Below are 23,736 nucleotides of genomic sequence, written 5' to 3'. Positions count from 1 at the left end.
TAACCCAGATCACAGCTGCATACTTAAACACTATGCAACAGTGGCACTTACCCCCAAACTGTATCCTGTCAAAATGCCTTTTTAGCAAATTAAACTGAATTGTGTTCAGGGATCTGCAGGTCTAAGCAACATTAGGGAAGGGGTAAGGTAGTCCTCAGCAAGGCCCTTTTCAGAGCACTCCACCAGTGCCCTTGTCCTCCTTGGCAGAGCTCCTCAGCCATACTCCCTTTCCTAGTCTCCCCTATCCCACAAGGGAACCTTACTTCTCTCATAGAAGCCCTGGTCTCACAGAACTAAAAAGGAGGCTCCTAGAAATGGGGTTGTGTTGAGTTGACAGAGATGTGAGGCTCTTTAAATTGAAATATAATCCAAAGAGAACAAGATCTAGTAGAATTTAGGTCCTAACGCTGGTTAAATTTCAGGTCCCAAGGCTGGTTAATAGTAGAAAGACTGTTATTTATTTATAACTAGTACAAATACAGTTATTTATTTATAACTATACAGGAATTTATTTCCCAGTACCTTTTATATTACTGACATCCCATAAAACCAGCCATGGAAGGAACTAGAACATTTTGAGAATATGCAATACATAACCTTAAACAAGAAGTTTTCATTCCTAATTAAAAAAAAAAAAAAAAAAACCTAGTTCATCACAACTTCCTTCAAATCCTTCTGCCACTGATTTCTCTCCTGAAAAGAGATATTATACAACATTTTAGAGAAAACAAATATCTCTAAGTCACAAGGGGTAGAATAATCAAAGGTTTGAAAATTGCATTTTAAGCAAGATTATGTTTTTTTCTTCGAGTTCTCTGAATTTGAATAGTTTCTTAACCTTATTTTTTTAACTGCTCTGAAAATGGTTTCTGTCCCTGGTGGACTCTTATTTCAATGCAGTATTTTGTCTGGTAGAGTCACAGAGTTAAGCCATCATTCAGATGAGGAAGAAAAAAAAAGAGAGAGAGAGAGAGATGAATTAATCTCAATGGCACAATCTCCTTATTCAAAAAATAAAAATAAAAATAAATCTCAAATCCAAGAATGAATCATCTTTGAGATTCTCCCAACATGTGATCTAGTTTTAAGGGCAAAAAACTTTGGGGAAACTGTTGGGAGAGCAACTGGTGCCTGGTACTGTTTCACACACGTGGCCTTTCTTATCTATTGCTCACAACACTTAGACATAACTGGAATTGTTGCCTTTATATTGTGTTGCCATTTTATAAAGGAAGACAGAAAGGATCAGAGAAAATAATAGTGAATTTCTATTAATTGGACACTTACTGGTGTCAGGCACTGTGTCAATCACTCCATCTGCATTTTCTTATTTAACAAAAAAAATAGGCTAAATTATCTTATTGACTCCATTTTCTTTACAGAAACTGAGCCTAAATTTCCCAAATGGCTAACCAATGCCAGGGCCAGCAACTCAAATTTGGGAGTAATTCTGACACCTTGGTTCCAACCATTTTTCTCCCAGAAATAACCCACCAAATTCACCAGAGGCTAAGATCTTAATTAACTGCTACAATTGCAGCATTTTAAAAAATATATAAATGAGCACTGTGCTAGTATTTAATTATAGGTTTATACTGATACTGGGTACAAGTATAAGCTAACATCATTTTGAATTATAGTAGAAGAGTCAGCAGCTCTGAGAGGAATGTTCAAGATAGAATAAAGCAGATATTTTTCTGTCACATTTCAGTGAGGAAAATTGTTAATTCATATGCCACCAGCCATCGGCAGAAATGCAACAGGAAATGAAGAAAAACTTAACTACTTTAAATACGGTGGTCTGTAGTACAAATTATTGTGCCGTGAATTAGTTTCCTTCTGCTGTAGAATTGATCATTTTGATTATGTAGACAAGCAGTGCAAGACATTACTAAAATTATTCTTGAATCCTAGCTTTGAGATCTATATAAAACACTAGGCAATTTGCCTGCAAATACATAGAAAACAATTTTTAAAAGGATTGGGATGAGTTATTTTCCCCTCTGTTAAATATTAGCCTTTGAAATGAACCCAGCTGATCTGCCAAATAACACTTGGAAATTGTTGTGTTTTAATAAAGTGACAGACTGAGAGGGAAGCCACACTAAAAGTCCTTATGCTTTTAGAGGCGTTACAGGGCAGGAACATTATGCAATAATTCCTTTTAAAAGAAGTGAGCTTCCTAGTATTACACCTTGCCTGGCAACAAATGTAACCACTTAGTGAAATGCGGGCGTAATTAGAATCTATGAAAATCTAGCATCAGAATCCCAAACCTCTATGCAATACTCAGTAAATTACAGCTTTTATGTCTAATATTTTCAACCATTCTACTTAAATATGTGAATATATGAGTGTGGAGTTCTTTAGGAGGCCTGCCCATATGCTAGGGAAAGGTTTCGTCATTTCTAATCAGGATGACCCTGTAAATGGGACACCTCATGTTCAAGTTTCTGGAAGCCTCAGAGCCTGGGCTGCTACTGGCAGAGGATAGACCCAAATGGACTACTCTAGTGAAAATCTCCAGGTGAACGTGGAACGCAGTGAAAACCTGGGGTATCCAACTTGCAGTTGAGGCCACCAGCAAGTGTCACCTCTATTATAACTTAAACCAGGCAAGCTCAGTCTCATGTATTAGTTTATAAAATTGCAACAGAGCCTTATAAAATAAGACTGAAAGGACATGAGTTTTTAAACCTATATAGTATGACTAATTAAATGAAATTTTATTTTAAAAGCCTCATAAAAGCAGTAAAATTGGTGTTTTAAATAAACCAAATGGGAATTCAACCACTTTAATTTTTCCTTTTGTTCCAATAGGAAAATAAATGCTTTAAAATTTGAAGTTAAAACATAGGTTTTAAATATATTGAGATAAAAACTGTTTTGTGTAGGCATTTTGAAGAAAATAAATTTTGTTCCCACGATTTGTGATTGGCCATTGATTTCCGTGTTTGAGAGTATGAAGGTGTGCTCAGCTGTCTACTAGAAATAACAGGGGAGACTCAGTCTTGTTCCAAATGGAAGGGCTCCTATTCGGTTTTCTCCTTCATTTCTTAAAGTGTTGTGATTTTTTTATTCCCTGGTGTTATGTCTTGAGATTTTAAATCTTAAAACATGCAATTAGGTATTGAAGTTGAAAGCTGAAAGTCTCAGCCAGCTAGTAATGGTTTTTTAAAATAGGTAATACAGACCTCTAGTGGTTGAACAGTTTGAAAGCCTCTGCAAGAAAAGGAAATTGTACAGAAAGTGCCTGCATTTTAAGGGGAAAATTTAGTTAAAATTATTCAGATGACAAAATTCACATATTTTATAGGAAAAAAAAAAGCCAGAATGTGCTTCAAGGGAAGGTGGCATGCTTCCCATCCTTTTAGATGTTCCTCAATTCCTCTAAATAATAAAAAAAAACTCTGGCCAAAGTCACAGCAAGAAGTCTGGATCTATATTATTTTTCTCTGAAAGATACTGTGAACAGAGCTGCTAGATCTCTGTATTGTGTGAAACATATATTTTTGTACACAGTTTTGCCTCACTGGAGCTTTGCTTCCTTTATACTCCAGGGGCTCCCCATGAAAACAGAATCTCCAGCCACCTCAACTTGCCTGTCCTGTTCTCAGGTTCTGTCCATGGGCAGCCACACTTCAGTGGGCTCAGCGATTGGATGGCTCTTTAGTCTATATGAAAGGGAAACTCCATGTGTCTCTAGACTAGTGCTTCTCAAACCCTAATGAACACCCAAGTCACCTGAGGAATTTGCTTAAAATGCAGATTCTGTCCCGGCCTGGGGTGAGGCCTGAGGCTGTCTTGTTCGTAAACTCCCACTTGATGCTAACGCTGCCTGTCCAGGGCCACACGGAGCAGCAAGCCGGTTCCATGACAGCTCTCTTTATTTTTTAGTTACATTTTTTATTTTTACTCGTTTCTTCTTTGTTTGCCCTTTTACTTTAATGACATCTCTTGAATTTTTAATATTTGGATATGTAAAAGATATAAAGTCCTGTTTTACTTCACTATGCACAACTATCTCTGGCAATCTGTTATTGAAGTTTTGAGAAGTTGATCTCACATTTTAAATATAGATTCAGTGTCGTCTCTTTATCTTGAAAAGTTCTTGATAGTTGTGAGCATTTCTCTAACTGCTTGACGCTATTGGGCACTTATAGCTACAATTAAATATCTGATTAGCCATATTGGGAGAGTGGGTTAAAAGAGGTTTTGTGCATGTGGTAGATGTGTAGGAAGCTAAGGGCCCAAAAAACAACCACATCATAAAATCAAGCAGAATAACACACACACACACACACACACACACACAGGCTCAAAGCATAAGTGTCAACAAATCAGAGGAAAACATGGGAGAATGTATTTTTCATACCAAATCTATTAAAATTCTATCATCTAAATAACTTCCCATCATAGCATGTGGTCAACCTTATTTTTCAAATCTGTAATTTTAGAACTTATGTCATGGGGTAGTCTTTAAAAGGCTCTTGCAAACTTTTAACATCTAGTTTCAAATCAAAAATAATATGTTAACAAGCTGTAGCATAGAGGGAGTACATAAATTATCATCGTTGCCCTGCATGAAAAGTAATTCACAGGTTTGGCTCAGACACAACTTAGATGAAATAATTAACTATGTACAGTACTTAACAATATAAAAGTAATTAATCTAGCTGCCTCATACTGGTTTGGCCTAAATAAACATGCAATAAAAAAGCCATAGGATTTTATTATTTTTTTTACTCACGTTACTACTTTAGTATGTTGGAATTTTAATATGTCAGAAGAAAGATATCTTTGCATTAAAAAATCATTTTCTTTTCAAATGTTAATGTACTGATTATAGCTAAGTGAATTCCATATATTTATAATTGTGGGCAGATGTTCTCAATTAATAGTTTTATTCATTCTACTTCACAGTTTGGTGAAAATGATTATTTTAAATTAAGGTGTAAATAAGAAAAAATGAGCTTTTGATTACTATAAATCACACAGAATTTGTTGGTGGTACTATAATCCTGTGTAGGTATAGCTTTGGCAAAACATTTCAGATAAGCTTGTTTTTTGCCTCATGGGTTCTGGGAGGGGGTGAGTTGTCTATTTGTCCTATAAGGTCTTTGCCAGCAGGTTCAGAAAGGTAAAAGGGCAAGGTCATTAATTGGCTAGAGGGCAACAAAGAAGGTAGTTATCCCTGTGTGGTCAAGAAAAAAGGGCTCAGGTGATCTTGCCCAGGAGAGAGTAGGTTCATTCAGCTTCAGTTCTTTTGGTAAAAGCCCACTCTCAGTGTATGAGTGTTCCTTTGCCTAATCATCTAGACTATAACATGTTTTCCCCTATATGACTCCATCGATTAATTGTTGCAGTATTATCGCCACTTCATAAATGGGCAGAGAGGAGGATGAGGCTGAGTAGTTCTTCCAAAATCAAGTAACATGTAAGATGTAGTAGCAAAACTCAAACCCAGAGACTTCTGCTTCCAGCCAAGATGGAATAACGGGGACTAGATTTACCTCCCCATCTAAAACAATTTTTAAAACTGGACATACATATGAAACTGGTTTTCAAGAGAGTGGACATCAGATAACAAAGGGCAGTGATCCCTGGAGGATAGGAAACAAATGACCTGGGATTGTCCCAGCCCACTGCCTGGAGGGAGTTTGCAGGCATGATACAGGGATGGTACACCCAGGTGGAACTCGGGGTCCTTCCTGAGTTGAGGAAATGGAGCTGGGAGGCCAGAGAGGCCAAGGAGGCTAGAGTTCAGAGTACCAGAGAGTTGAGAGCTGCACAGAGAACCCAGAGATCTGCAAAGGGTATCCCTTGTGCTTCAGTGCGTGTGGGTAAATAATCACCCAAACATATTAGAGAGAACAAGCCCCAGAGGTCATCAAGAGCTAGAAAATAGTTCCTATTTCCACCAGCCACAGTGGAAAGTCTCATAATTCATGGAGCATCAGGGTAGCATACTCATTAGGTTCTTGCCTCAGGAATGGGAAAAATTTAGCCCTAGACTAATTGCTGCTCTGGTCCCACCTAAGAAACCATAAAAGTCAGACTCAAAAGAATTAAATTATTTGCAAGTAACTCAACTGCTTTTCAGAAAACAGATGGAGAATTTTTGTAGGAATACAAAGGCATCCAATATCCAACAAAGTAAAATTCACACTGTTTAGCATCCATTATAAAATCACCAGGCATGCAAAGAACCTAGAAAGTACAACCCATAAAAAGAAAAAAAAATGAATAGAAACAGACCCAGTCAGTAATGACACAGATGATAGGATTACTACACTATGACATCAAATGGTTATTATGACTATTTCATATGTTCAAAATGCTTGATGGAAGTTTGAACATATTAAAGACATGAGAGATATTATTTTAAAAAAGACTGAAATTGAACTTCTAGAGATGAAAACTACAATGTCTGAGATGAAAACTTAAACTGGGACTTCAGATGCTAAGACTACATTTGTTTCACATCCCCCACAACATTCTTCCCTGGACACTGAGTTTCCTCCCAGCAGCTGAATACTTCATGCTTAATACTTTCTTAATGCTGAACTCTCAGAAAAAGTCCTTCATTCTAAGAAGTGGTGGGAGGGTGCCACTCTGTAGCCCCTTTCTCATCTCACTCTGATCCCTGCTGGCCTGGAGCAGATTCCACTCCCTTCATGCACTGATACTCCACTCTAGACTGAACCTCCTCACGAGGTAGCCATCAAGCCATCAGCCGTCCTCAGCATGGCACCTTCTGAGTCAGTTACAAGAGTTTGCATCATCAGACCACCATTTTCCATCTCTGTTTTCTGGCTCACCCCAAAACTCTAGTTAAAAATCATGACATGTTATCTCTTCACATGAAATACAGTTAATAAGGAAGTCAGCATTTTTGCAGCTCCCAACGCTTCATATCTAAGGAGCTGTGTATGAAATCATGAACTATGTTCTTCCAACCAGCCAAGCAATTAAGCAAAGTATACATGTCCATGTTGTCCTTGTACAGAGTTTGAAATATGCTCATGAGAATTAAACTATTTTTCAATAAATCTGAAAAATCAACTTGCTTGTCCAGGAAGTTTTATTCGGGATCGAATCCCAAACAATGAATGCGCTAGCCAAGTGTTACTATTAATCAGAAACACTCCATATTCATCCAGGATTAATCCTGTGTAACTCCCTCAGTCAGTGTAGCAATATGTTCTCTTTATGCACTTTGTGTGTGTGTGCGTGTGTGTGTTCCCAAATCTGCAGTGAATGTATTTAGAAAATACATTAGTATCGAAAATACAAATGTAGCCTTAAAACATAAATGTACAGATAATTTCATACTTGTAGCAGTGTTCACTTCAGAAACACTTCACAAGAACTATTTAAAAATAAATATTTTCAGTATTTATTTAAAATATTTTAAAATGTAAACTCCTCACCAGTCACATAGCCAGGGCCGTTGAATGAGTGTGGCTCTATGAAATAGCTTCAGTTCCTTTCACTACTGATGACCTTTTGAACACTAGATAATATTTGTCAAGTAAATGTCAAAATAGTATGCAGGAAGAACCAAATCATGGATTCTGTTCTACATTCACTCACCTAGAGACATCACTTTGGAGCACTTTAGAGCAGCAACAGCTCTAAGAGATGTAACAGTATGCTTCACAGGCTAGAAAAATGAAAAGGGAAAAATAAGTTGCTAGCAAGAACAATGAGGGGTGGGGGTGAAGTTCAGGCTGCCGTTCTGAAAGCTTTCTCAGACTGGGTTAGGTTCATCTCACGCAGTGCAGAGTGTGCAGGCTGGCTGTGTGAGATCAAGGTAGACAGTAGCCTCGTCTCATCACATCTCTGTGTTTTCCCATAACCTCCAACTATTCAGCCATGGATTGCTAAATGTAGAATGGAAGGGGGAATGTCTAATAAACAGAGACATACTTCAAGTCTTCAGTCTAGTTAAAACATTGGAACGAGGGTCTGCACCATCTTTCTGGGGCTTGGAGTCTCTTCTTAGTTCTAAAATGAGATGGTTGGCCTGGATCCTAAGTTTCAAAATTGGCAGCCTGTTTAACTAAATCTAATCTGCCGAAGAGTTCTGTTAGGTTCCACAGTGTTGGGTATATATATATAGAGAGAGAGAGAAAAAACATTTTAAAATAGGATATTTCACATGAAATTTGAAATTTTAAGTTTATATTTTGAAGTTAGCTGTTTTCCCCCACCTCATTACAATTGGCACAATTGACTATAGCCGAGAAGTGACCCCTTGGTCCCCCTCCAAGAAAGGGGGAGGGCCCTCCATTCACCACCATGTCCACTTCACCTATTTCTCCCAGCCTATATATGTATTTGAATATGTGAACCCTGGAATGTATAACATCTAGAGACCATAACAACAAAACAATGCTATGAATCTCTGACTTACAAGGAAAACAAAAGACTGTAGAGAATAGTAGTTCAACCACATTTTAGGTTAAAATAGACTTTACTTGGATAACCTGACAACCAAAACATCTTTGATAATATAGTAATTGTGTATGTTTACCGGACAAAGGGCATACATATATATTCTTGTATTTCTCTGAAGAAGAAAATCAATAAATTTGACCCACAAATTTCTTTCTATAGTAGACATTTTTGTGACTTCCTGACTCACAGGAGATAAAGCCACCCTCCAAACCTAAACCAAAAGTCTGTAAGTTGAAGAATGACTTTTTATGTAAAGAGAACACACTGGTTTCTGATAAGATATAAAGACACCATGTAATTTATTTAGGGAATGGTTCTAAGCTGATCATTGACTTATTTATACATCTATAGCTACTGGAATAGACTGATTCCAAAAATGTATTTTCTCTGAATTGGAATATTTTTCATATCAAAATATCCAAAATTATTAGCATATTATGTTATTCTCACAAAGTCCTAATGAACTTCACAAATCTGCCTGCTCTATACTGAGTACAAAAAATACGTAGCCTAATTTGTTTTTCCATTATTTTATATAGTAATAAAGTAATACCAAAAATGTTATTACCAGAAACAACATAGTGTTGTATAATTATTAGAAAGTGAACTCATGAAATCCTATTAAAAAACAACAATTACCACATGTTAAGTCAGATAATTCACAGAAGAGACTTATATGAATACTAGGGGAGCTGTAGGCAACAAAATTTTTCTCTGAATCCTGCATTTTGAAAAAAGTTTCTGTCATTTAATTAGTTGAGATTTGATTCACCAACCAAAGGTCTATAGTGTGATATGTTTTCTTCCTCCATCATAAAGTTAACTTAAAGTCATCTGTACTTTATGTATTTATTATTTCACTTCTTCCCCAAAAGTAATTCTTTAAATTGCTTTATGGGATTAATAACAAATTATATCATTATATATTATTGTATTATTAGGGCTTCCAACCTCATTCTAATCAATTTCTTGGCCATATATAATAATGCAACAAATTGCATCTGTAAAGTAAAATTTTATGAATCAATTTACTTAGTATATGTATGAGGACATATGGATATATATTGAAAATATTTATAATGGTAGTTACAATATTTATTATGTAATATATGGCAATTTTCCCCCACCCAACTTTTATTTAAACCTTATATTAACAGCATAGAGTCTGTTTTTATCCCTTTTTAAAGATGAGGAGACTAAGGCTCAAAGAGGGTGAGAAAATTGGACAGTTACAAGTTAGTTACAGATGGAGACAGGTTCTTTTTGTTTCGTATTGTTTTTGTGACAGAGTCTCATTCTGTTGCCCAGGCTGGAGTGCAGTGGCATGATCTTGGCTCACTGCAACCTTCACCTCCTACCAGGTTCAAGCAATTCTCTTGCCTCAGCCTCCCAAGTAGCTGGGATTACAGACATCCGCCACCATGCCCAGCTAATTTTTGTATTTTTAGTAGAGACAGGGTTTCACCATGTTGGCCAGACTGGCCTCAAACTCTTGACCTCAAGTGATCCACCCGTCTCGGCCTCCCAAAGTGCTGGGATTACAGGCGTGAGCCACCACACCCGGCCGGAGACAGGTCCTTAACCCTGACCTGTGAGACTGCAAAGGTTGGTTTGTTTCCTATGAGGCCAGCCAGATAATAGACTCTGCTAACATTAATTAAATTAATGTCCTTTTTAAGATTCTAGGTGCTGAATATATATCTCTTGGTCTATAAATTAGCTTTGCACTTCAGCTATTTAGTACACTTGTTTTTATTGTATCTAGCGTATTCTTACCGAATGGGTATAATATACTGTCTTTTGAAGAAATTATTTTGTACACATAATCTTAAAACACTCTTCCAAGGGCAAGGTAGAGGCTTCATAGTATTAATATCATTTCCATTTGTCAGATCAAAGTTCAATGAAGATTTAATGATTTGTCCAAGACCTCAATTTCTAGAGAGGCAAAGAAGAATCCCCAAATTCTAGTTCTAAGTTTATTTTTTCCCTTGCTAAATCCTAAATCCTGCAGTCAACTGATTTTTTTTTTTTTTTTTTTTAGACGGAGTCTCGCTCTGTTGCCCAGGCTGGAGTGCAGTGGTGTGATCTCAACTCACTGCAACTTCCACCTCCTGGGTTCAAGCGATTCTCCTACATCAGCCTCCCGAGTAGCTGGGATTACAAGTGCACGCCACTATGCCTGGCTAATTTTTGTATTTTTAGTAGAGACGGGGTTTAACCATGCTGGCCAGGCTGGTCTCGAGCTCCTGACCTTGTGATCTGCCCATGTTGGCCTCTGAAAGTGTTGAGATTACAGGCATGAGCCAGAGTGCATGGCCTGCAGTCAACTGATTTATGTTCATCAACTTCTTAAGTTACTTTGCTCTTTTACTCATTGCCTTCGGTTTTATGTATTAAGATTTAGCATCAGCATTCATAATATTTTTTCACTCTTAATTCTGAGTGTTTCCGTCTGAATGTTTTTTTAATTTTTGTAGTTTATGGGCTTTTTCTTCATTTACCCCCAATTATCCAGGAAAGACTGTGTGCATCTTTTGAAAACTCTGATGTTCTCAATGAAGAGACCTTTTAAATGACCTTGTTTGTCCCCCACCGAGTTGCATATCACAACTTCAAATGTCTCACTAAAATGTTACCCATTTGGCATCAGTATACAGAAAAGCCTGCACTCTGAGATAAGAAAGAACAGTGGTGTTTTCATAGTAAGAGAATAGAGTTCTTAATGGGAAATGGGGAGAGTATAATTTCCACTGATTTAGCTGGTCTTTCAAACTTTATGGTACTTTTCTCCTTGAACTAGCCTATAAGACATTTGTAGGGAAAATACCACAGGCATCAAATTTTGGGCATAGATGTCTATTAATGTTGCTCCTTACAAAGCTGTTTCGCTGAATTGTTTCTCCTTGCTTACAAAAACTACTCCATGCCTTTATTAGTCAGAAAAGCAGTTTTGTAGAGAAGGCAAGTAACAGAGAATCAAGCTAAGTAAGTGAAACTCTCTGATTGTCAAACTTCCAGAAAGTAACGTTTGTAACTAGGTATGGTATGTTTGTCCTCTTTCTCGCTGCTCTCTACTTGGTTTCTAATGAAAGCCTTGATTATATGTTATATTTAATGTACTGTTCCACAAAGAAGAACAGGCCTAATGTGAATGTACAGCTGAATTTACACTTAAATATTGCAGTCAGTTCAGACCGGAAGGATACAGATCAATGCCCTCTGACCCTCCGCCAGATTCCCTGAAGTGTCTATGGCAGTGATACCACAAGAGGGCAGGGTTTGACTTCCGGACTAGGTGGCTTCCTCCCTTCAGTGCGGACCTTGGGGCCACCACAATATCCATCAATCTCCTGAAACTCTAATGATGAATCTGAGCTCAAATTCCTTCTTTGGCTCTATCTGTGCAGAATCCTGAAGTTATGAAAAATGCTTACAGAGGGTAATTTCTAGAATGATCTAACACAGCAGATATTTAGTAAACTCCCTGTTTGAGAGCTCTCCCTAAGCACCCAACACAGCTTTAGACTTTGGTTACCCAATAGGATGTTATCTTTTGTGAGGGATCTGTAGTTTTCCTGGGAAGATACAATGCATGAAATAAAAGCCTCCAATAAAATACAGTATACAGTTAATGTATTCCATAAAAGGTGAGAGATACAAATTATCAAAGGTTAAAACAAAAAGTAGGGACCAGAGCAGGGTTTTTCAGTAGCAACACTATTGACATTTTGGATTAATTAATTCTTTGGTGTGGGAGCCTGTCTCATGCATTGTAAAATGGTTAGCAGTATCACTTGTCTGCCTGCTAGATGCTAGTAATACCCCCACACCTCCCTCTCCCACACTGGGAAAATAAAAAATGTCACCAGACATTGCCAAATATCCCTGGAGTACAAAATCACTCTAATTGAGATGCACTAGACTGGAGTATGAAGAGATGACCATACCAAAAAATAAAAATGATAATAATACAGCCTTAAACCATTACTTACAGAATGTCAAAAATGTAAGGATCTGCTCTCTATTCCTGTTTCTTCACCTGAGAAATGGGAATAATGATGCCTTCCCTCGTAAATCTCTTGTAGAAATGAAAGCAATTAATGCAACAATTGGCACATAGTAAGCATCCAATTAATAATAAGTGATCAGTGTTACTATTGCTAATATTAAGCCACTATTATAAGTCCTTTCTATTAATCAGCAGAAACCAAAAAAAGTATAAAATAATGGTACATTAAAAAACTTAAACACTTGTATGCCATTTTGTGCTAAAGTTATGAAGCTGAAAAGATTGAATTGACATTTTCCCCATTGATAGAAATCATCTCAAAAATGCTCCATCTTCCTTGTGAAAGCCAAAGGCCAGCAGCTTCCACATCCCCAGCATCTGATGAGTAGTTAATGATCCAGAAATAAACTGTTAGATGCTTCAGGGAATTTCTACGTATAGAGAAATTCCATGTAAATATTTCTCCAAGAGGTGGATTGAGAATGATAATTCACCTTTACCCTCTTAATTTGATTTATAAGCTTCACCTACCTGGCAGGAGATAAGAACGAAAATTAACTGAGGAGAAAAAAATAAACAAATGATTTCAAGTGACCATGATCTTCAGCTGGAACTAGTAACCGCAAAAATTTTGGAACTGCAAACGAACTGGGCTGAAGAAGTTCAGCCAAAATTATTTGTTTATAAAAACTAGAGAGTGTTAGATATTTCTATCACACTGGCTTATCTGAAATTTCTGCTGGCTCAAATGAAATTGTATTCTTCTATTTCCTGCTGTGGGGTTCCTTCCCTAACCACAATTACTTTTGGATTGGAGACTTGTAACTTTGAGAACAAGGAGAGTCTCAGCTTAGCTAGCTGGAAGAACCAGAGGAGAGTTTTAGTATCTCCTGAAGAAAGAAAAGCTCTAACAGGGTTGTTGTAGCAGCATTCGGGACGAGTGGAGTCAACATTGACAGTTTCTGACTCGAACAGTTTTGTTGCTGGTAATAAAAGCAGAAGTCACATGCTGAATGTGAAGGTAAGAAAAGGAGAATTTGCAATGGCAAAGTTAAAAACAAGAGGAGATGATAGTCTTGGTATGGCACAGGATGTTAAAAAAATTCTCCTGTCCTTAAGGAGTTACTGCTATATGAGTAATGTGCCACTTCCCTACATAGCCTTCTATGCAGAAATGCTATATTTCCACTTCACAACCCAGGAGGTGCATTTTATTTTACATTTAGAGGCGGAACAAACAATCAGAAGGCAAAAACTGGTGCATTATTTTATGTAATTCTCTTGGAAAGAGTTCATTTTTAGCTTCTGCTCAGACAGCACACAACTACTGGGAATATATTTTAATTTCAAATCTGATGTGTGACATCTGGTAACTCATTTATTGCTAATGAAGTTTTCACAGGAAGCAGCAGTCACCAGTAGCTCATCTTATTTTTCAGTTGCCAAAGTGTTGTTTACCTTTTATTGGCCTGGCATCGGTGTCTCTTATCACAGGCTATTTAATTAGAAAACGCAAGTAGCCTAACATAGAAAAGAAATGGAGTGGTAGATAATAGTAGATAGAATGGTCTAAATATTTTTATTACAGTGATGTAATATCACTGTAATTTATGTTTAAAAATTATGTAATACTCAAAAGGAATCCTCAGAGCTTGCAAAACAGTCTGGTCCAAGCAGCCTCTCAGCAGTGCCTTTCAGCCTCCCCTCTCTGAGTCTTTCCACCCCTTGCTCCTACTTTAGTTTCTTCCACTTCTAGCACCACGTGCAGTTTCCCAAATTCTCTTATCCAAATTTGCTCACAGGGAAAAAAAAATTAAATTAGTCATTTACACCACAGTGTGAACCTAATAATACCAACAAAAGTCCCAAAGTTCTAGGGTCTCAGAGCACCTCCAGACCCATGAGCTCATTCGGTGTTTCCAGCAGTGTTTTGCACCAAACTGGACACATGCTTGCTACTTCATCATCCTCATCCTGAACATTATTATTGTCATCATCATTTTCCAGATGAAGAAAGTGAATCACAAGTCAAGTGACAAGCCAAAGGCTCCACAGGTCATAGGAGGTAAATCATGTGCTTGATTGAGAACTTTTGGCTCCCATCACTATGCTCTTCCCACTGGCTTAACTCTGGTTCTCACCTGAGCCATTGTGTTTCAACTCAGGTAGATCTTAGTTCTGCCTGAGAAGGTATGAAGGTGGGTATTCCACCCTACCTGAATTATAGGAATTTCAGATATCTGTGAGCAGGTGCAAAGGGGATTTTACTAGATGACATCCTGCTGGGCACACTTTACGCCAGTCCTGAATGTGTAATAGAAATATGCAGTTTAATGAGTAAGTTTCTCATATTCAGTTTTTGATGCTTCATAAACGTTAAATGAAAACATTTTAGCTGAGGGTACTTTTGTTGTTTGTTGGATTTGGTTTTGCCTGTTAATCAGGATTATCAGCATTTAAGCCAGAGTTGCAAATGAAGTTGCCTACAGGGCAGTGCTTTTCAAATATTAGTGTGTATCAGAATTACCTGGAGGGCTCATTAAACACAGCTTGCTGGACCCCACCCACAGAGTTTCTGATTCAGTAGGTCTGTGGTGGGGCCAGAGATTTGCATCTCTAACAAATTCCTGGGTGATGCTGATGTTGTTACAGGGACCACACTTTCAGAACCATTGCTAGAGGGGCCAACTAGGGGACTTCTGTGAGTAAAAGCACCTACACTGTGCTTCCAATACAGCAGCCAGCCCCAGAGTGATGAGCACTTGAAACGTGGCTAGTGTAACTGAGGTGTCCTGGAAGCATACATTATACCCTGGGTTTTGAAGACATAGTACAAAAACTGTAAAATATCTTAATAATTTTATATGGATTACATGTTGAAATGACAATCGTTTGGATATATTGGATTACATATTTTATCAAAATTAATTTTACCTGTTTCTTTTTACATTTTAAATGTTTTTAATAGAAAAATTACAATTATATATGTGTCTCACTTTCTGTTTCTTTTAGACAGCACTGAACTACAGAACCATAAAATAGAGGGGTATTAGTGAACTACAGAAAATTCAAGTCCCAAAAGCTGTAATACTGAGGACTAAAGAAAATATATACGTTGATCAGATTTGCCCTAAGGGGTCAGTTTGTACCCAAACATTTGCTGCCACAAGTATTAAATGTAGAAGCAATCCAGTATCTACTATTTTACTTTTCTTTCAGGGTTAATCAAGTGCCTTGTTATAATTCTTCAAATAAAAGCATTATTATAATAATGAAAAATATTTCTGCTGAACTTCCGAATAAAAAAATTTAGTAATATTTTGAAAGTCTGAGCTTTATTTAATTCGTTTTACTTACCCTTGTATTATAGAACAATTACATTTTAAAAATGCTTTTATGTCTTCCAAAGAACTTACTTTTTTTTTTTAGCAGTCCATGAAATAAAGGTGAGAACAGGTGTTGGTATTCCCATTCTAAATATCTTGCACTATTTAAAGGAAAACAAAGTGAAATATTAGATTGTGTTACCGGTCATGGCAGAGCAGACTCTTTGCCAGGACAGCAGTCCAGGGCTTTCTCTTCCAGGCTGTTCTGCTATTCCTCAATTTTTACAGCATTTTTTTGTTAAAAAATAAATAAATAAATAAAAAGTAAAGAACTATAATGCATACAAAACTATGTTTGAAGAAAAGGAAACTATGGGATAAAATCAAACATGACCCTTACAGCTTTAGTTTTCTTAGAACAGAGGCCCTTTAACTCTCCAGAATGTTGAAACCTTCTCTTGAAGTTCTCTTGTAATACTCTGCCCTCACCTCTGTGTTTTTATCTGGGCAATTAGACCACATTAACTAATTGCTAAATTTTAAAAAGTTGTATTTTCTTACAAAGAATTTGAGAATAGGTTGATTTTCTATGGTATTTTAACAGTGTCACATTGTGCTCCCCTCTTCACAGGATCATGTAATCTTAACTCTCTAACTTCATGGCAAGCTTTTAGTTTTGATTTTCAACCATGTTCCAAACTGTATTGTTTGACCTGGTAGTGTCAATAAATAACATAAGGGATGTCTGAAAGGCTTACAGCTTTTGGCCATAAATGGAATGAAACAAACAAGTCCAGATAGGGCCCAAACTCGTAACATTGACCTCATTAGTCTAGGACCACAATCAGCTATCCAAATGTGCCTGGAAAATATTTCTTTGAGTAGTAGTTAATTTTTTAAAAGAAAGAAAAAAAAACCTGTGACTATGATCATCTTATGTTGAGTTTCTTTATTCATCTTGAGTAAACAGTAAATTTTTTTCACCTTGTTGGTTTAATACAAAAAGTTCTTGTGTTTAATATAGAATATTATTAAATCAGTGTGGGATTAAAAATATCTATATAGAGAGCTGATTTAACAATATATGATAGCATTAATTAACTGCCTTGTTATAATTCTTGAAATTGTTATTATTCTACTTGTCAAGCAATTTTGCCCTTCTCTTCAAAAGATGCATACCTATTCAAAGGAAGGATCATAAAAATTCATGCTTCGGAAATTTTTTTTAAGAGTATAACCAACTCCCTGAGGATACAGGGGTCTAGGGAAGCTAAATGATTGCTTCAGGGTCACCCAGCTAGTGAGTGGAGAAGCTAAAATTAGAACCTCAGTCTGCTCCCACATTTTCCACCAATTTGCAGACTATCATTAAAGAATATTTCTTCTGCAATCAGAACATTCAGCAATTTGGAGAAACATGTACAGTATATCGAATATTCTAGCTTCATTTAAAATTTATGGTTATGTGGCTTGTATCATGTTAAAAGCTTTAATCTAAAATGAATTGTCATGTGGCCAATAATCCTAACATAAAACTCATAATACATATAAATTCTCTAATATTATCATAATTTCTTAAGGGTGCAAATTAATTAGTAGCTATTTTTCTGCCCAGTAACTTTCCTCACACTCCTTAAAATGGAATTTGAAATGAGATAAACAGTTGCTGCTGCTGAATTAAAGTTTCAGAGAAATAAAAGTGAGGTGGCTTCATATACAAAATTTGTGGTTTTGTTCAGAAGTTGGATGAAGCAACTGTTATTGACTAAGCCCACATTGGTGCTGCCCTTTTCTCTGTTGAAAAGAAAAGCTTGTGAGTAGTCTCCAAGAGCCATATTATTAAAAATGATGTTTCCTCCCCATGATGGCCAAGATACTAACCCATTGAAATGTGGCGATAATTCTTGTGAGAAAATTCTGAGTCTATAAGTTTGAAGAATTTAGAAGTGTAAGAGGACAGAGGTTCATTTACTTACAGGCCTTCTTCCAGGTTAGGTTTTATGTTCTTTTTCTCCTAGTCTCTGGAGTCTCCTCTCTCCAGACACCCTGGAAAGCCATTCATGGCCTTTCATATTTAACATAAGAGTATTTTCTACTAACACCAACATGTCGAAGAAAGATGTTTAAAGCATGTGAATTAGACTTGATCATGTATCTTTCATTGGTACCTGTTTACTTTTTGGAATAAAATAAAAACAACAAAAACAGCTAAGAATTTGGGATAGTGATGTGGGTGGGAGGGATTGGGACATTCATCACAACTGAGTTGTTTAATTTATAGTAAGTAGGAACTTTTAGAGTTTAGAGAAGTTAAATTGTAGTTTAGAGTTTCATTATCAGACGGTAGTCTTGAATAATTCCCAAGAAGCTAAAATGTGGGATTAACATTTTACTTTCATTGTAATTCATATCCTGAATATAAATTTTATTATAAATTATAAAGTTTCTGAATTTCCTTTCATAAAACTGGGTTCTTTGGGTTCTTAGTTATTTTGGATGAAACAAAGGGGAGGGCTAGTTGGAAATGATGGAACATTTCACCACTGTCTCTACAGTTAGTCACAATTGGTACATGTAGAATTAATAAAGCAGCTTGCCTTGTTTTTATTTCTTGTGAGGTCAGACGACAGTGGATGATATCAACTTGGGAAGAGGACCAGAAGTCACTATTTACCATGTACACATATCAGAGAGTCATTTATTAAGTTTGAGGAGACTGGATCTTAAATACTTAATTAGAATGATATTAGTAATTTTAATAAAATGTTTTACATTGAGAACTATTCACTCAGAAATTGCAGGGGTGGACAAAATCATCTCCAAATAAATCATTTAACATGAAGTTAGGCTAGGATTGCCAACCAAGAGCATGGCATTCTCCCATGCAACTGACTTAAAAGCAATACTTGTCTCTTGCCCCATGGTGCCAGGTGGTCTGCCATGCTTACCTCTTCGTGGCTGCCAGGATTCCTGTATGGAGGTAAATATAACCTGTAAAGGCTCAAATACTTCATCAAAAGCCGTGACTATAATCCAAAGCTATTAGGTTTAAGCAACTTATTTGGAAATTATCACCTTCAAATAACATATAGGGCAACCTCAGTAGAGATGAAATGGATGAAGCAGGCATGGAAACTGCCTTTCCTGTCTTAAATACAAAATGCCAGATCACAGGTCTGAATAAAAGTTAAGACCACATTGGGCCAGATCAGGACTAACACTAGATACACAGCTAAGATAAAGTTCCAGTGACTTTGGCAGTGTGAAAGTCAGGACCACCAGGCACATGTACTGAAAGCAATATAAGCTGTGTTTCCCGATTAAAGCCAGGAACTGAAAAATCACTGCCTATTCATGATGAAAGACTAGAAAACTTCTGAAGACTAGACAGAATTTGAGAGTGGTATAGATACTAAGCTACTAAATACTACAAATATATAGTATCTGCAAATATATATATATATATATATATATATATATAGATTCAACATATATATATGGTTGAAAACTAAGCTCAGAAATGAGCATTAAAAACTCTTCCAGATCAAGGGAGTGCTGTACCCCCAAGCTGAAGTTTCATAGGCCACCATCATCCCAACACTCAGTCTTCCCAAGCAAGTTAATTCCCACCAAAAATGAACACAGTCAAAGATTACAAAACCCAAGCGGAAGTCCATTATCAAGAAACAAGTGTCCATAGGTGCAATAAACAGAATTTATACTGGAGGAACTATAAATAGTAAAGCAATTGGGTAGGGGCTCTTAACAGACAGATATTGAAAATGTTAAGGAAAATAAAAAGTAGACTTCGTAAAATAGGAACAGAGGGCTAAGAAATAAGAACAAGTAGATCTGAAAAAGAAACGAGTGAAAACCCTAAAATATTAGTGCCAATTTCTATGAGTCAATGAATTCACAAGTGAATACCTAACAGTTATTTCCTGTGGCCTTACTTGGCAGCTGGGGTCAGGGGAAGCAATATAAGAGCAGAAACAGTTGTTTTCTACGTCTGAATTATAAAATAGGAACAATAAAGACAATGGTTTATTGAACAGGATGGTTTACTGAGCTGTCCAGCACTATAAGCAAATGGCTTACAAACACTGGCCTACTCTTTTTGATGCTTGAGAGAGATACTTTGATAGAAGATTATTCCAAAGTATAATTACTTGGTCTTTTAGTTCTCTCTTTATTATCATAGGACACTATGGGGAATTTTTTTTTTCTTTAGATTGCAAACTAGTTTTAAAAAGAGCTTGTAATGAACAATTTAATTAGATTGGTTTTGGCTTGCCTAAAAGCTTAAGAAGGTATTAATATTCTAATCAAAAGTCTTGGGAAAGCATTCTTACAATAAAAATAGTAAAGAAAATCTTCGTTCTTATGCTTTAAGAACCAGGAAAGCTGTTGAAGGATGTAAGGTAACTCTTACAAAAGCAATTGTTAAATAAATGTGGTTTGGCCACAATGAGCCAACACCTATGTTTGCCACAGACTTAGGTTCCCACCTGACTCACGGCAAATTTATTCAGCTGCTTAAGATTATTTTTTACTCATACTTCAAAAGAACAGCAGCCTGGAATTTTTAGACTTTTAATGGCAACGGAAGGAACTTACCTATGATAAACACTTTTCTTTACTCTCATGCTTTCTTAACCCATGGCTGTTCTGAGTCAATGTTTGCCTTGCATTCAAAAAATACTAGTAAAGATTCGAGTAAAACATATTCATTAAGCACTATTTGAAAGATATACCAAGTGCTTTCACATTATCTCACTTTATTCCTACAAAGATCATGTGCAATAAATATCACTGTTCTTGTTTCCTACAGATGAAAAAAAAAAAAAAAACTGAGGGTCATTTTCAGAGAAATTGGATGACTTAGCCAGAGCCACACAGATGCGTACGTGGCAAAGGAAGATTCCATTTCAAGTCTTCCAACCCCAAATGCATCTTCCTTTCCCTAAGGGGAAATGGTGCTATGGAATTCATGCAAGCCACAGAGCTTGGATAAAAGGAATAGTAAGACCAAAAATAGGAAAAATAGGAAGAGGTGGATCCTCCTTTGTTTTTAATCAGTGTTCTACCTGCCTATAACTCTTCTGGGAAAAAAAGCAAGATGTGACTGAAACATAGCTGCTTTCTAGATCCCACAAATTTGGTTTTTCTAGTCAATCACATCTCTCTCTCCTTTGACTTCCCACCAAACCAGCATCTGTTCAGCTTCAAAGAAAAAAGAGCCCCACTGTTTCCCAGTCATTTATCATCAATCTAAAGTAACTGCCAATCACAAAAGTCCCATATTTATTTCTTTCCTTAGAAACAAATTTCTCGAGGGAAGTTTATCAGTAGCAGAAGTGCAGACTGGGAAATGACCTATGTCACCCTCCCATCTAGAAATACCCAGTGCACATCCAGATCCCACACCCCCAAGAGGGTTGTGCAATATCTATTAATTTATGAGAGCTGTTTCCCACAGATGATGCTGCAGGCATTAGTAAGGAGGGGAAAGTTCAAGCAATGACACCATCTCTACTCCACCTTGGCTAGTTTCCAGGTGCCATCTCCTGATCCCTCTCCCCACCCCCACTGCCCTCTCGCCATCCTTCCCCCAAACCCCACACTCTCCACCAATCTGGGTCAGTGATAAACACAGAGTATTCCACATGCCTCTGATATAACATTCAACACACTAGAGATAATACTGCCTTTAAGGCTCCTGTCCCCCCAGGCAGACTCCTAGAGGAGAACTGTGACTTTATTCCCCTTGCATCCTGCACACCCACACATAGTAGGTGTTCAGTGAATATATGATGAGTTGATGAATACCCACTGAATGTGCTATTTGCCTTGCTCCTTCCTTGTGCTTCCTTCTAATGTTTCTATCGCCTAAAATTCTTCTCCCTTTTTCCTCTACCCTCGAGTATGAAAAAATTTGTTTCCTTATTGGGTGGGGAGTCCTGGTAATTATACAAACATTTATGTAAAATGTTCTTCTAATTGGTATATTCCATGCTATGTCCAGATTCTTTCAAGTGAATTCTCATTGAGGTAATAATAACTCACCAAAGTTTCCAGGGATGATCCCCTAGCTGTTCAAAGCAACCTTTTATATATTAAATACCAGTCAGTATGAATCAATGGTAACTGAAAAAAAAGGTTGATAGCTTGTGAAGGAGTTGGAGTACAGAACTATGCTTATAAATTGATCGTCACAAAGGCAGACTTTTTCCCACAGAAATTGTATTATGAATGCTAGTTATAGTTTGAGACTAGTTAATAAAATTCTACTCACTCCAAACATAGGATTAATGGAACCCACATGAGTTGTGTGCTGTCAAAGTAGAGTCAAGAGGAGAGAGAAGAAGGAGAAGAAAATTTCCTCCCTGTTCTCACAGCACAGGGCACCCAAGGGCTTCTACAGCATAAAATGTACTCCCTTCTATTTTTTACTGCCCTTATTCCCAAGCTGAACCAAACATTTACCTCTGCCCTCATTTCAGTTATGGAGTTCACCCAGGCCCTTTTCAACCTTCGAGGTTCCTTAACCTTTACATTACTAATTCTTTTTCTAAGCAAAATCCAGCTGATCTCTACTAGATGGTTAAAAGGATAGCAAATAGGTAAATTAATCCACATTAAGGCACAAATGACTGCTAGCCATAACCCTTTAATGACTAATTAATTTTTAATAAAGAATATGTGTTTATATAAATGAATGTATACTTCTACGTTGGCATAAGTTCCGAAACAATAATAAGATGAACTAGAAAATCTACAAGCTATAGGGAAATCCTCTGGGTGAGGAAGAACTAGTCATACCTCCCTAAAAGCCTAGCCCTAGTTTCTGTTATTTCTTCTTTTCATCTTCTGTTTTCTAAACCACAAGTTTCTAAAAGCACCAAGGAATTTTCTACCTGTTTATTTTGTTTTGCTTTTGTTTCTGTTTTTTTTTCCAAGGTGAGGCCCAGGTTGACACTGAGTATTCTCTGTGAAACTCTTCAAGGAGCAACACGTGATTTCACAGAAATTAGTCTCGATACGCTGCATTCATAGCTGTAAGTTGTATGCTGCTCACCCATTCATTTGTCCATTCAGTCACTCATTCATGAGACATTTAATCATCTGCCTCCTGGAATGTATCAGGGCCTACACCAGTAAACAAGGAAACAAGTAAACACTAGTAAATTTTAAACAGGCTCTCCCCACAAGCAACTGACAGACCAGTGGAGAAGACAGATATGTCAACAGATGATTACAATAAAGTGTCAAGGACGGGTGCGGTGGATCATGCCTGTAATTCCAGCATCTTGGGAGGCCGAGGTGGGTGGATCACCTGAGGTCAGGAGTTCAAGAGCAGCCTGGCCAACATGGCAAAACCCCATCTCTACTAAAAATACAAAAATTAGCTGGGCATAGTGGGACGCACTGGTAGTCCCAGCTACTAGGGAAGCTGAGGCACGAGAATCACTTGAACCTGGGAAGCAGAGGTCACAGTGAGCCAGGATCACACCTCTGCACTCCAGCCTGGGCAGTAGAGTGAGACTCTGTCTCCAAAAAAAAAAAAAAAAGGACAGTGTCAAACCTACATCCAAAGTGTCAAAGGGCTCAGAAAAGTTGGGAAGGCTTTACCAAAGATGTGACATTTAGGGTAGATAGCACCTGTTTGTGGGTACCAATGTCCCCATGAGTCAAAGAAGAAAAAGATGTACATTATATAAGCTGGATACCAAAAAGGAACAATAACGAGGACATGCAACCAAAAACTTACATAGGGAGAATAACTTCATTTACTCAGGGAAGGTGAAGAGGCCACTTAAGAACTCCCTCACATGTGTTTTCTCTTAAAAGCTGACTACTGGAGTTGTATCCCTTGCACAGCATCCCTCTGCACCAAAGTGAACACTACTTTAAGAACGTGTGTTCAGCTCTCCT

General features: G+C 37.1%; 1 protein-coding gene and 1 long non-coding RNA gene across 8 annotated transcripts in view; one reads left to right on the top strand and one right to left on the bottom strand.

Annotated features, from left to right (window-relative positions):
- Positions 1-23,736, bottom strand: part of LOC103241515 (uncharacterized) — a 408,965-nt gene that overhangs the window by 288,366 nt on the left and 96,863 nt on the right. The window contains exon 2 of the long non-coding RNA XR_012095570.1: positions 7,597-7,666. This is a non-coding gene — a long non-coding RNA (uncharacterized lncRNA). The remainder of the gene's footprint in view (positions 1-7,596; positions 7,667-23,736) is intronic.
- The window catches only part of AGTR1 (angiotensin II receptor type 1), a 45,010-nt gene that overhangs the window by 18,006 nt on the left and 3,268 nt on the right, over positions 1-23,736 (top strand). For 3 of the 7 annotated variants that reach the window (XM_008008780.3, XM_008008778.3, XM_008008779.3), the window contains one exon: positions 22,762-22,859. The exons of 3 other annotated variants lie outside the window; for them this stretch is intronic. Coding sequence is in view for 1 of the 4 variants with exons in the window: in XM_038002744.2 (XP_037858672.1) it covers positions 23,043-23,124 (82 nt within the window). In the remaining 3 variants the exon portion in view is untranslated. Of the gene's footprint in view, positions 1-22,761; positions 22,860-22,886; positions 23,125-23,736 lie in introns of those variants that run through there. One more of the 7 variants, XM_038002744.2, reaches the window with a different exon arrangement.

This window comes from Chlorocebus sabaeus, chromosome 15 (assembly GCF_047675955.1).
Source record: "Chlorocebus sabaeus isolate Y175 chromosome 15, mChlSab1.0.hap1, whole genome shotgun sequence".
Taxonomy (NCBI): domain Eukaryota; kingdom Metazoa; phylum Chordata; class Mammalia; order Primates; family Cercopithecidae; genus Chlorocebus; species Chlorocebus sabaeus.
Note: the sequence above shows the minus strand (reverse complement) of the source record. Positions and strands in the feature narration are given on the sequence as shown.